The sequence below is a fragment of the Stylophora pistillata genome, chromosome 11 (assembly GCF_964205215.1).
Source record: "Stylophora pistillata chromosome 11, jaStyPist1.2, whole genome shotgun sequence".
NCBI lineage: Eukaryota > Metazoa > Cnidaria > Anthozoa > Scleractinia > Pocilloporidae > Stylophora > Stylophora pistillata.
Genome location: NC_142529.1, coordinates 27,821,941 through 27,834,512, shown reverse-complemented (window position 1 = coordinate 27,834,512; position 12,572 = coordinate 27,821,941). Strand labels below are relative to the sequence as shown.

Below are 12,572 nucleotides of genomic sequence, written 5' to 3'. Positions count from 1 at the left end.
GCGTAAATATGAATAATTTCTTCCTTTGTTTATATTTTGCTTCCGAAAATCAATTTCGAGCGAGCGATCGAGCATGAAAAGAGAAATAATAACTTACCGTTTTCTGAAAAGGAGATTTTAAATGAAATTCTACCCAACACTATCACATTTCTTGAAGTTGAGAGGCAGTATTTAGGCTAGAAAATATTCTTCAGCGTTTCGTGACTTCACAAACAGTTGTTTTGTTTTTTTTTCGTAATGTCTTTTTGTAATTGCATCTGAAGACAGATATTGTTACCTTGACAGCACCTGCTAGGTCACGATCACGTAAAGCTGACTTTGTTTAATTACACTTACCCAGAAACTTGAATATTCGACGTGAAACGTTATTAAGTCGGAAACTATTTGAACGCAGACTTCGTAAATGACAGCCCATTACCGGCTTTTTTTCTTTGCGCCTCACATCCGACCAAAATTGGAAACGGAGTCAATCACTCGACAGGTAGGAAATACCACATAACCAAATAAATGCTTTCGGCAATTCCACTTATTTTCCTTCAAAACTCAACCATGCCCTCCCATCAAGCTATTAAAATTTGTTAGGATTATCCCTCTAACAAATCATTCAGTCACGTGTATGAGGGCGTGATGGCACTTTTGTAATTATTTCCTCAATTTGACAGTACTTGGGATGAGGTAAAAGCTTGCTTGTTACATGTACACAAGCTTTCATGCATGCGGCAGGTACTTGTACCCTAACATTCTTCCTGTGCCGTAGAATCTTCACAAACATTCTGTTTTAATAACAAAATCAAGAAGCTAGAGTCGCTCTCGGCTATCGCCTCGCGCGACTCTTACACTTCTTACGTGCTTAGCAACCTCCCGCATGAATCATAACTTAATAGTGTACGCTGTGGTGTTTACCATTTGTTAAATATGTGCGCTTCAAAGCTACGATATGTTTGTATTTCAGCTCCAACAGCAAGGTAAGAGGTCTGTCCACGCTTAGCTTATGGCCGTCATAGTCAATAAATACACCAAACATACGCTTGTTATGAAAGTTGCCTCTGATGTGTATCGACAAAAAACCCATCGTTCACGAACCACAGACATCCCATACGTAGCAGCAAGAGACTGGCTAACAAGGTCAAACAACAGATCAGTCGCTGCCAGACAACGGTACAATATAACTCTATTGAAATGAAGAAAAAAAGGAGTATTTTTAGATGATAATGATGATGATGATGATGAACTTTATTCATGTGTCAATGTATTTAGCTGAAGCTAATTGGGGACACAACGTTGATGAATAACGTAATTAATGATAAGAAATAAGCTATAGATTATATAACGTAAGGGATACAAATTACGCACGCGGAGCAACGTAGATGAATAACCTAGTTAATTATAAGAAATAAGCTATAGATTATATCACGTAAGGTACAAATTACGCACGCGGAGCAATTGTTACCATTTATCAGTTCGGTAGGATCCTTACGTCTAATATGGAACTTAAACCTAGAGAGGCTACTAATTTCAGTGATTTTTTTTTTAGTTTGTTCCATAGAAATGGTCCAAGATATCTAAGAGAGTGTTTACCATACAATACAGAATTAAACCTAGGCATATAAACATTTTGATTTCTTAAATTATATTTACAAGACTTAGGACTATAAATGTCACAAATGAAATCAGGAACTAGCCTATATTTAACCTTATACATAAGTATAACTATATCTTGCAATCTCCTATTAAGAAGGGTAGGTAGTTTAGCACGATCTAATAAGCTCATTTACGTTTCTGAATGTGAATTATAAACTATCCTCAGTGCTCGCTCTTGAATTCTTTCAACTTTCCTTGCATCCGACGCCCTACAGAAATGCCATATGAGATATGGCATAATAGCAGTTTTATATAGTAATAGTTTAGTCTCCGTAGTAACCAAGTTTCTCAACCTGGCGAGAACGCCCACCTTTTGACTGGCCTTCTTGCATAATTCGCTAATATGTTTGCTAAAAATTAGATTCTCGTCGAAGTTCACGCCCTCGTGTAATGCCTAACTGCGTGCCTGCGGTATTCTGAACCGAAGATCTACATGTCATTATGCGCACTTCATTATTTTGCGATTGAGTGATTGTAATGTGATCGTTATTTCGATTTATTTTTTCTTTTATGCGTTATCTTGAAACGCTACACTCGGATTAAAGGTGAAAGCTACAAGAACCTTTTCATCATAATGGTCTCCTGTAGCGACGGCATTCTGATCCCGGTCGAAACCCGATCAAAATAAGAGAATAAATTTGATTTTCTCCGGCTGTAATTTAAGTAAATTTGTCTTTGGCTAGAGATTGTTACTTTAAAGACAACTCTATGAGAAACAGTGATAATCATGGTTAAGTTTGATTTTTAAAAAAAGTAAATTGATTTAAGGATTACTACATGATAAAAATGTTGATCTCGCTTACCGGCTGACTTGTAAACCGGCTCTTACAGCAAACTGCCTACTTTTTGAAGCTGAAGTCTCTCCTAAATCTTTATTTGACTAACGCTGTTTTTAAAAAGAAAAGAAAAAAATCCCATCTCCTATCTACCTCTCAAGAACATGTTTCTATCCGTTTGCAATACGTTGTTTATCATCAGGAATGCCAACCAGAGACTCTCCTCTACTTTAATACATTCAGTAAAATGAGTTTTTTTTACTCGACTTCTCTTTAGCTGTTCTCGATGGAACTGAAACAAGTACATTGAACTTTTCTATGCGCGATAACTGCTCGTGCAATCACATATTATTATTTCTAACTTCAGCATAGTGCTTCTCTAATAGTCTGTTTTACCGCTTGTCTTATTTCACTAATCTTCCAGCAGTAAAGAAACGGGTTTAATGTCGAGTTGAAGTAAACAAAGATACCTGCTGCTCCCCTTAATACCACTGAGTGTGATGAATATCTTTTACTTTCAGCGATGACAATTGCCACTATAAAGTATGGTGCATAACAAACAATTAATGCTAACTGCACCCACAGTGCACTGTACACTGCCTTTTTGTATCGCGCCATATTCAGTGCATTTGTTTGGCTCGGCTGTTGTTGAACACGACCTTGCACTTCTGCCTGATGACGATTGAGAGTGCGGAAAATCTTTGTGTACGAGATGATTGTGATAACTAGGCAAGATGGTATAACTATATATTCATACCAATTCGTTATACGATGATATAAATTGATGAATAAAGCAGCGACAGTGGGTATCACCCACAGGGTAGCTGCAATGATGTATGTGCGTTTTAACGTTACAATTTGTCTGTATCTCATCCCCAACAACAGGGCGAGAAGTCTGTCCACGCTTATGGCCGTCATCGTCATCAAAGACGCTCCGCATAATGCATAGCTTGTTATGTGGTATGCGTCCCTTGCGTATTGACAAAGACTCCAGTTTTCCTGAGCCAAGAATATCCAATAGGTAACATAGAGAGGCTCACTAACAAGACCAACCAAAAGGTCAGTTATGGCCAGACTACGATACAACAGTTTGGACGGCGGATGAAGGGAAGATTCCTTTCGAAGGGCAACAAGGATAAGGGAATTGCCAAGAAAAGCAGTCACCGAGAGGAGAATATGCACCGCTGATAACGAAACTGATTCTTGTTGAAGCCCACCTACCAAAGAGGGGGAGCAATGCTCTTCTTGAAATGTTTGAGTATGTGATCCACCTCCTTTTAAATCTTTTGTCCTCATTATACGTTTTCCCTTGAAGTTATCTAAAAATTGCAACGAGCAAAATTTTCTTTAGACCACTCCTACGAAAAAAAAAAAACCCTATACCTTGCTTTGATTTTAAAACCTAGAATATTGACTTCAAAAACATAGTTACCAGATTTCAAATGTAGGTGAAAACTGTCTGTTTGATTAAGATACATGTCACTTTTTATCCGATCGCATCGCTGTGTTTTGCATTTACTGTCACCCGTGAGAGGAACCAGTTTCTGCGTAACGAGCAGCTTATTAGATCCCTTCTAATTTCTCTGGACTTTTTCGCCATAATTTACATTTTACTTAAAAATCTTTATTAAAAAGAACAGAACGTAACCATAAGTAATATCAATAATTGTAAGTCTTGAATGGTGCGATCTTTTCGGTTGTTGTTGTTGTTTTGTTTTTTTTCTATATGAAAGAGTGCGACGAACGTTCTACACCTGGAAAGCTTCTCCGCAAATTGTCTTCACATGAAAAAAACAAGAAGTTTTATTCCCAAATAAAGGTGTTTGCCAAACCTGCATGTCTAGTGCAGGTCTTACTTAGTATTTAAGACATACCAGGCATTTTTGGCACTGGTGTCATAATTTGACTATGGCATAAGCAAAAACTCTCTCTTCTGAAGCAAAATGTCTCAAACAATGCAGATAGTACGCGTAAATATAAAATATTTCTTCCTTTGTTTATAGCTTGCTTCCGAAAATCAATTTCTAGCGAGCGACCGAGCATGAAAAGAAAAATAATAACTTACCGTTTTCTGAAAAGGAGATTTTAAATGAAATTCTGCCTAAGACTACTACATTTGTTGAAGTCGAGAGACAATATTTAGGCTAGAAAATATTCTCCAGCATTTCATAAACAATTGTTTTTTTTTTTTTTTTTTTAATGCCTTTTTGCAATTGAATCTGAAGAGAGATATTTTTTCCTTGACAGCACCTGCCAGGCCACGATCACGTAAACCTCACTCTGTTTAATTACACTTACCCAGAAACGTCCTCAGCAACTTTCACTCATGTATTAAATAATGCTTATTCTGTTACAAGAGATACCAATTTCTTCCCAGTAGCTTTAAATATCACCATTTATGAATTTCAACAGGTAATGCTATGTCATATTATCCCGTCTATAAACTCTAAAAGATCCCTCCATAGATCCACTGAATATCTTTATTTTGCAGCATCATGAACGATAGAAATATTCTTTCCCGCAAGGAAGATTTTCTTGCAATTTATCTTTCATAATTGGTAAGGCAGGGATCTTTATCACCTAAAATTGTTCTGCGTCAAAACTACGTGTCTATCCCACTGGTTAACTTTAATTTTCGAATGAATTTGCACTACCAGGTAGAAATATAAAACTTTGTGCTTTTACACCATAGTGCAAAAGCTACCAATACTAAGAAAAAGTGTCCTTGGTAGGATAAATAATAAATTTTTGGTATCAGCTTTCATTTATAAAGACCTTTAAAATGATGATCAGCTTCAGGAAGCTGAACTTGAATATTCGACATGAAACGTTAATAAATCGGAAACTATTTGAACGCAGACTTCGTAAATGACAGCCCCTTACTGGGTTTTTTCTTTGCGCCTCATATCCGACGAAAATTGGAAACGGAGACAATTACTCGACAGGTACGAAATGCTACATAACCAAATTAATGCTTTAGGCTATTTCACTTATTTTCCTTTAAAATTCAACCATGCACTCCCGTGAAGCTATTGTTATCCCGTGAAGCTATTGTACATTGTTTAGGATTATCCCTCTAAAAAGTCATTTCAGTCACGTGGGAGAGGGCATGATGGTACGAATCAAACATATAGGTGGTTTCAAAAAGGTTGTCTGCGGACAATCTCTGGTTGAATCTCTAAAAATTAGATAACAAATGTCAAAAGTCCTTTAACTCCTGGACAATGTGATTGTCCATTTGTTTGCTTTGCTGTTTGTCTTATCACCTATCTTCCAGCAGTAAAGAAACGGGTTTAGTGTCAAGTTAAAGAAAACTAAGCAACTTGCTATTTTCCCTAAGTGTCCCTGTCTGAGAAAGTGTTCCAGGGGCCAAAAGTGGTAGTCAACCGATTTGGCTGAAACTTAGCACAGAAGTTGAGTGTGACAAGATATTTCAAAAGTCTCTCGCTCACTTCTCTGACTGTTTGTTCTGGAGTTTCAGGAGGGGGTCCCATCTGTGGCCTATGGTGCACCAAGCATTCACCCTGCTAGGTTGCATTTTCAAAGTGCTGTAAAACTTCATTGGTAAATTGTGCTGCCAAATGAATTTCACCATGGACTCTGCTATAGTGGGGCTTTTACTTCATAAGTGTAACTTTGTTCTCAAACGATTAGACAGAGAGGGGCTGGGGCTAAAGTTAGGTCAAATTTGAGGTCTCCTTCTCCGTTCCCCTAACGAGTTTCGAGCCTGCAATGCAGTCGGCCGCTCAAGCTGAAAGTAGCACCTTGTACGCACGGACGCACAGTCATAACCTATCAAATTTTGGTAATTCCACCAACTTTTTTCTGCTTGATGGGTTACTGTTTTTACTACCTTTTTCTATGAGTATGGGCTCCGCTAAAAATTGCAGCAAGGAATGTTTAATTTAGACTTCACCCACACTTCCAAACCTTAATTTGGTACCAAGATCCAAATAAACTGAAGGCAGTGTTTCTTGTTTTGAAATGCAGATGAAAAGTGTCTGTTTTGTAAAGATACATGTTACTTTTTATCTAATTGTATGGCTGGATTTTGCTTTTATTTTAGAGAATCCAATTTCTCAGTAATTTGCAGCTTATAGGATTCAGTAAAATTACCTAGACTGCTCCACCATAATGTATGTTTGTCTTAAAAATGAAAAAAAAAAAAAACAATAATAAATAAGGGAAACAAAATGCGATCGTTATTGCGATTTCCCATTCTTTTGTATGTTATCTTATAACGCTACACACGGATTTAAGGCAAAAGCTACAAGAACATTCCCATCATAATGGTCTCTTGTGACAACAGCATTGTGATCCTGGTCGAAACTTGATCGTTATAAGGGAATAAATTTGATTTTCTTCTGTTATAATTTCTCAGTAACATGTTTCTATCCGTTTGTAAGACGTTTGCAAGACGTTTTTTATCATAAGAATGCCAGCCAGAGACGTTTCTCTACTATAGTACAGTCAGTAAAATGATTTTTTTATTTTCTCGACTTTTCCTTGGCTGTTCTCAATGGAGCTGAAACAAGTACATTGAATTTTTCAATGCACGATTACTGCTCATGCAATCACATATTATCATTTCTAACCTCAGCATAGTACATCTCTTATTGTCTGCTTTACCGCTTGTCTTACTTCACTAATCTTCCAGCAGTAAAGAAACGGGTTTAATGTCGAGTTAAAGTAAACTAAGACAACAGCTAGTTTCCATATTACTACTAAGTGTGACGAATGTGTTTTACTGTCTGCGATTACAACTACCATCATTGAGTATGGTGCATAACAAATTACTAATGCTAACTGCACCGACAAAGCACTGTACACTGCCTTTTTGTATCGGGCTATGTTCAGTGCATTCAGTTGGCCCGGCTGTTGTTGAAAACGACCTTCTACTTGTGCCTGATTACGATTAAGAGTGCGGAAAATCTTTGTATACGAGATGATTGTGATACCTAGGCAAAATGGTATAGATATATATACAGACCAATGCGTTATACGATGATCTAACTTGAAGCATGTAGCAGCGACAGTGGACATAACCCAGATAACAGCTCTAATGATGTATGTGCGTTTCAACGTTACAATTTGTCTGTATCTCAGCCCCAACAACAGGGCGAGAAGTCTGTCCACGCTTATGGCTGTCATCGTCATCAAAGACACTCCACATAATGCATAGCTTGCTATGTACGCTGCGTTGCTTGCGTATTGACAAAGACTCCAGTTTTCCTGAACCAAGAATATCCAATAAGTAACATAGAGAGGCTCACTAACAAGACCAACCAACAGATCAGTTATGGCCAGACTACGATACAACAGTTTGGACGGCGGATGAAGGGAAGATTCCTTTTGAAGGGCAACAAGGATAAGGGAATTGCCAAGAAAAGCGGTCACCGAGAGGAGAATGTGCACCGCTAAGAACGAAACTGATTTTTGTTCAAGCCCATCCACCAAAGACGGGGAGCATTGCTCTTCTTGAAATATTTGAAGTTGTGATCCACCTCCTTTTAAATCTATTGTCGTCATTATAGCGAAGCTTAGTAAACGTTCGTTTCCTTTTTCCTTGAATTTATCTAAAAATTGCAACATGCAACATTTCTTTTAGAATACTCCTACGCACCAAAACCACCTATAACTTCTTTTGATTTTAAGATCCAGAATATTGACTTCAAAAGCAGTTACCACATTTTAAATGTGGGTGAAAACTGTCTTTTTTCTGAAGATGCATATCACTTTTTATCCCATTGTATCGCTGTGTTTTGCATTTTTTTGTCATCCTTGAGAGGAACCAGTTTCTGCGTAACTAGCAGCTTATGAGATTCCTTATAATTTCTCTGGACTTTTTTGCCATAAGTTACATTTTACTTAAAAGTCTTTATTAAAAAGAACAGAACGTAACCATAAGTGATATCATTAATTTTAAGCCTTAAATGGTGCGATCTTTTCCTTTGTTTGTTTTTTCTATATGAAAGAGTGCTACCAAACTTCTACACCGGGAAAGCTTCTCAGCAAAGTGCCTTCACATGAAAAAAACAGGAAGTTTTATCATCTAATAAAGGTTTTTGCCAAACCTACATGTCTAGTGTAGGTCTTACTTAGCATTTAAGTCATACCAGACGTTTGTGAAACTGTGTCAGTTCTTATGGCATAAAAAAAGTATCTCCTTTGAAGCAAAATGTCTCAAATAATGTAGATAATACGCGTAAATTTAAAATATTTCTTCCTTTATTTATATTCTGCTTCCGAAAATCAATTTCAAGCGAACGATCGAGCTTAAAAAGAGAAATAATAACTTACCGTTTTCTGAAAAGGATATTTTAAATGAAATTCTACCCAACGCTATCACATTTCTTGAAGTTGAGAGACAGTATTTAGGCTAGAAAATGTTTTTTTTAGCATTCCGTGACTTCATAAACAGTTGTTTTGTTTTGTTTTGTCTTTTTTTTTCTATGCCTTTTTGTAATTGCATCTGAAGAGAGACATTTTTTTCTTGACAGCACCCGCCAAGCCACGATCACGTAACTGACCTGCTTTGCTCAATTACACTTTCTCAGAAACTTGAATATTCGACATGAAAGGTTAATAGTTAGTCGGAAACTATTTGAAGGCAGACTTCGTAAATAACAGCCCATTACCGGTTTTTTTCTTTGCACCCAACATCCGACTAAAATTGGAAACAGAAACAATTACTCGACAGGTGCGAAATGCCACAGAACCAAATTAATACTTTGGGCTATTTCACCTATTTTCCTTCAAAATTCAACCATGCCCTCGCTTCAAGCTATTAAAATTATTTAGGATTATCCCTCTAACAAATCATTTCAGTCGCGTACGAGAGAGCGTGGTGACACTTTTGTAATTATTTCCCCAGTTTGACAGTAGTTGGGATAAGGTAAAAGCTTGGTTGTTACATGTACACAAGGCGTCATGTATGCGGCAGGTGCTTGTACCCTAACATTCTTCCTGTGCCGTAGAAACTTCACGAACATTCTGTTTTAATAACAAATTAGTCTGGGGGCGAGGTCGGAAATCGATCCCGACTCAGTGTTACGACTGACATTAACAGTGATGATGTCAACAATATTATTTAAAATGATAATATTATAGCGAATAAAAAAATTATAACAAAAATAATACTGCAGTAAATGGTTTGAACCCGGGGGTAACATGTGAAAGTGTAGTGTGATCGTCCGGGTGAGTGGAGTCCTGAGAAGGACTGTTGTCGGTGGTAGTGACTGACGTTTCGGCAACCTGTGCGGAAGTCATCATCAGAGTCAAGTGAATAGTTGTTGTCAGTAGAATGTTCTTATTTCAGTTCGTGTAAAATGATTGCTCAGTTTTACCGTGATGCTATTGGCGGTAAGACTCAAGTGGCGTAAGTCGGTCGTAATTGGTCTGTTTCGATCTGTCAGTAAAGTTAGGTCGTTCTGTTCAGTTCGTTTGTAATGTTTATGTCGTGAATGAGTCGTTTGTATGGAGTCGGTAGTAGTTGAAACCTCTTAAGGGGAGTTTGTTCTAAGTTACAAATAAGAACTAATTAATATGATAACATTATTGAAAATAATGATGAAAATAATAATAATGATAATAATAAATATAATAAGAAAAAGAATAACAATGTTAATTATAAACTAAAAACCATCGTACCGTTCAGTTTTACTTTGGACCTTTAATTTAATATCAAGTACTGTAATTTTAGTTTGTTATTTATAACTGACTATGGCAAAATTGATTGATTGATTGATTGATGTTAGAAGGTTGGCATCAATAGAATACGGTATACAGAAATTACAGAGCAATGATTATGACAAATCATACAACTCATCACACTTTACTGAGGGTTTTTACTCTGTCAATTTGAAAAAAATGTAAAGTGAGAACAATTTTGAATAAATATATACGGTATATCATATCCTTTTGTATCCTGGTAGTAAACATCGGACTAAATTAATAACCCCCCCCCCCCTCTATTCAGGCCCGCCTCTTATAAGCCAAGCCCCCAAAGTACCTGAAAGAAGACGGGGGGGGGGTGGCTTGATAGAGGAGTTACGGTATGTAGGACGTCAGCGTTTCGATTTTTCTGTTTTACAGTGCTTGATACATTAAAGTAGAGCACGATGTACTTTGAGTTAAGAAAATACGAAGATAACGCTTTCACCCTTACCTTTCAACCCGTCAACTCCATGGACAAAGTGATTGTCTAATTGTTTGCTTTGCTGCTTGTCTTACCTCAATTGTCTTCCAGCAGTAAAAAAATGGGTTTAACGTCAAGTTAAAGAAAACTAAGCAACTTGCTATTTGCCTTAAGACCACTAAATATGGTGGATATCGTTTGCTATGAGCGATCACAATTTCCACTAAATTGATCGGTGCAGAGCAAACAACTGCACCCACAGTGTACTGTACACTGTCTTTTTGTATTGCGCCATGTTTAGTGCATTTGGTCTGCTCGGCTGTTGTTGAACAAGTTCTTGTACTTGAGCCTGATGACGATTGAGGACGCTGAAAATCTTTCTGTACGAAGCGATTGAGACAATTATGCAAGATGGTCCAACTACACGGCCATACCAAATAGTTATACGATAATCTAAAATGTATAATAGAGCAGTGACACTGGATAGAACCCAAAAGGCAGCTAGAGTAACATATGTGCACTTCAAAGTTACAGTATGTTTGTATCTCAGCCCCAACAACAAGGCGAGAAATCTGTCCACGCTTATGGCCGTCATAGTCAATAAAGACACCAAACATACAATTACAATTACAATTACAATTACAATTAATCACTTATAGAGCGCTATTTACAATGACAGATCAACAGCGCTTTACAATCAATCCTAACCCGCCCATCCCACCCCAGGGGAGGACATCCATCACACGGTAATCTCGTGCGTGGGAAATTAACGTCTCCTACCCCTAACCCTGTAGGACACGGGACCTCCATTTATTCGTCCCTATCCGAGAAGACCAGAATATCTAACCATTTCTTGATGTTATGGAAAGGTAGCATATTCTTCTCAATTATTTTAAGACCTTGAGTGTTGGTCCGGCCGGGGCTCGAACCCTCGACCTCCCGCACAACAGTCCAGCGCTCTATCCATTGAGCTAACCGGGAGGCGGTTAGCTAAATGCGTAGCTCGTTATGAAAGTTGCCCCAGAAGCGTATCGACAAAAAATCCATCGTTCACGAGCCACAGACATCCCATAAGTAGCAGCAAGAGGCTGGCTAACAAGACCAACCAATAGATCAGTTGTTGCCAGACAACGGTACAAGAGGGAAGATTCCTTGCGAAGAACAACAAGGATGAGACAATTGCCCAGAAATGCTGTGATGGACAGGAGAATGTTGACGGCTGAGAGAGAAATAAATTGTTGTTGTAATCCACCCACCAAAGAGGGAGAACATGCCAGTTCTTTGAATGTGTTCGTTTGTTTCCCACTTCCTGTTAGATTTGTTAAAGATATCATTTTGTAGCTTAGACTGAAGGACGTTTGCTTTGTTTGCAGGTTATTTATTTATTTATTACAAATTCACTCCACAAGAATACACAAACAATGAGTATTAATTACAATTAAGGTTAATAAAAACCATAAAAGGAAAAATTGTGGAGAAGGAGACAACCAAAAGCGCTGACTCACCATACAAGGGATGCCCCCTCTAATTAAAAAAAATTTAATATAGCAAAACTATATAGAAATAGAAAAATAGATGCCCTAATTATCCTTATCCTTAATAAAACTTAAAACATTCCTTTTAAAAGTTTCAATACTATCTGATTCTCTAATGTGATTAGGTAAGCTATTCCATTCACCAACGATACGGTTAAAAAAGCTATATTTGAGACCGTTAGTTCTTCTAAAATTTGGGACAAGGTCCTGTGTGTCATTGTTCCTCAAATTATAAGCCATGCTTCTGTCCTTACAAAATATGAGCCTATTGGAAATGTCTATGTTATAATGGCCATTAATTACATTGAACAAAAACGTAACATCCCTAATGAACCGCCTATCAGATAATAGCTACAATTTCAATTTAGATAGTCTAGTACCATAATCATCATCAGACCTAGTGAACCATCTGGTAGCTCTTCGCTGAACAGCCTCCAATTTGTCAATGTTATGTTTAGTATAAGGGTTCCAAGTTTCACATGA

At 37.4% G+C, this 12,572-nt stretch overlaps 2 protein-coding genes across 2 annotated transcripts; both read right to left on the bottom strand.

Moving 5' to 3' along the window:
* Window positions 1-2,572: 2,572 nt before the first annotated feature.
* LOC148720966 (melanocortin receptor 5-like) lies at window positions 2,573-3,713 on the bottom strand. The gene has a single exon (XM_088738846.1). The coding sequence runs from the start codon at window positions 3,711-3,713 to the stop codon at window positions 2,781-2,783; it is 933 nt and encodes a 310-aa protein (XP_088594972.1). The 3' UTR covers window positions 2,573-2,780.
* A 3,300-nt stretch (window positions 3,714-7,013) lies between these two features.
* Window positions 7,014-7,946, bottom strand: LOC148720965 (adenosine receptor A2a-like). Its single transcript, XM_088737711.1, has one exon. The coding sequence runs from the start codon at window positions 7,944-7,946 to the stop codon at window positions 7,014-7,016; it is 933 nt and encodes a 310-aa protein (XP_088593837.1).
* Window positions 7,947-12,572: the final 4,626 nt, after the last annotated feature.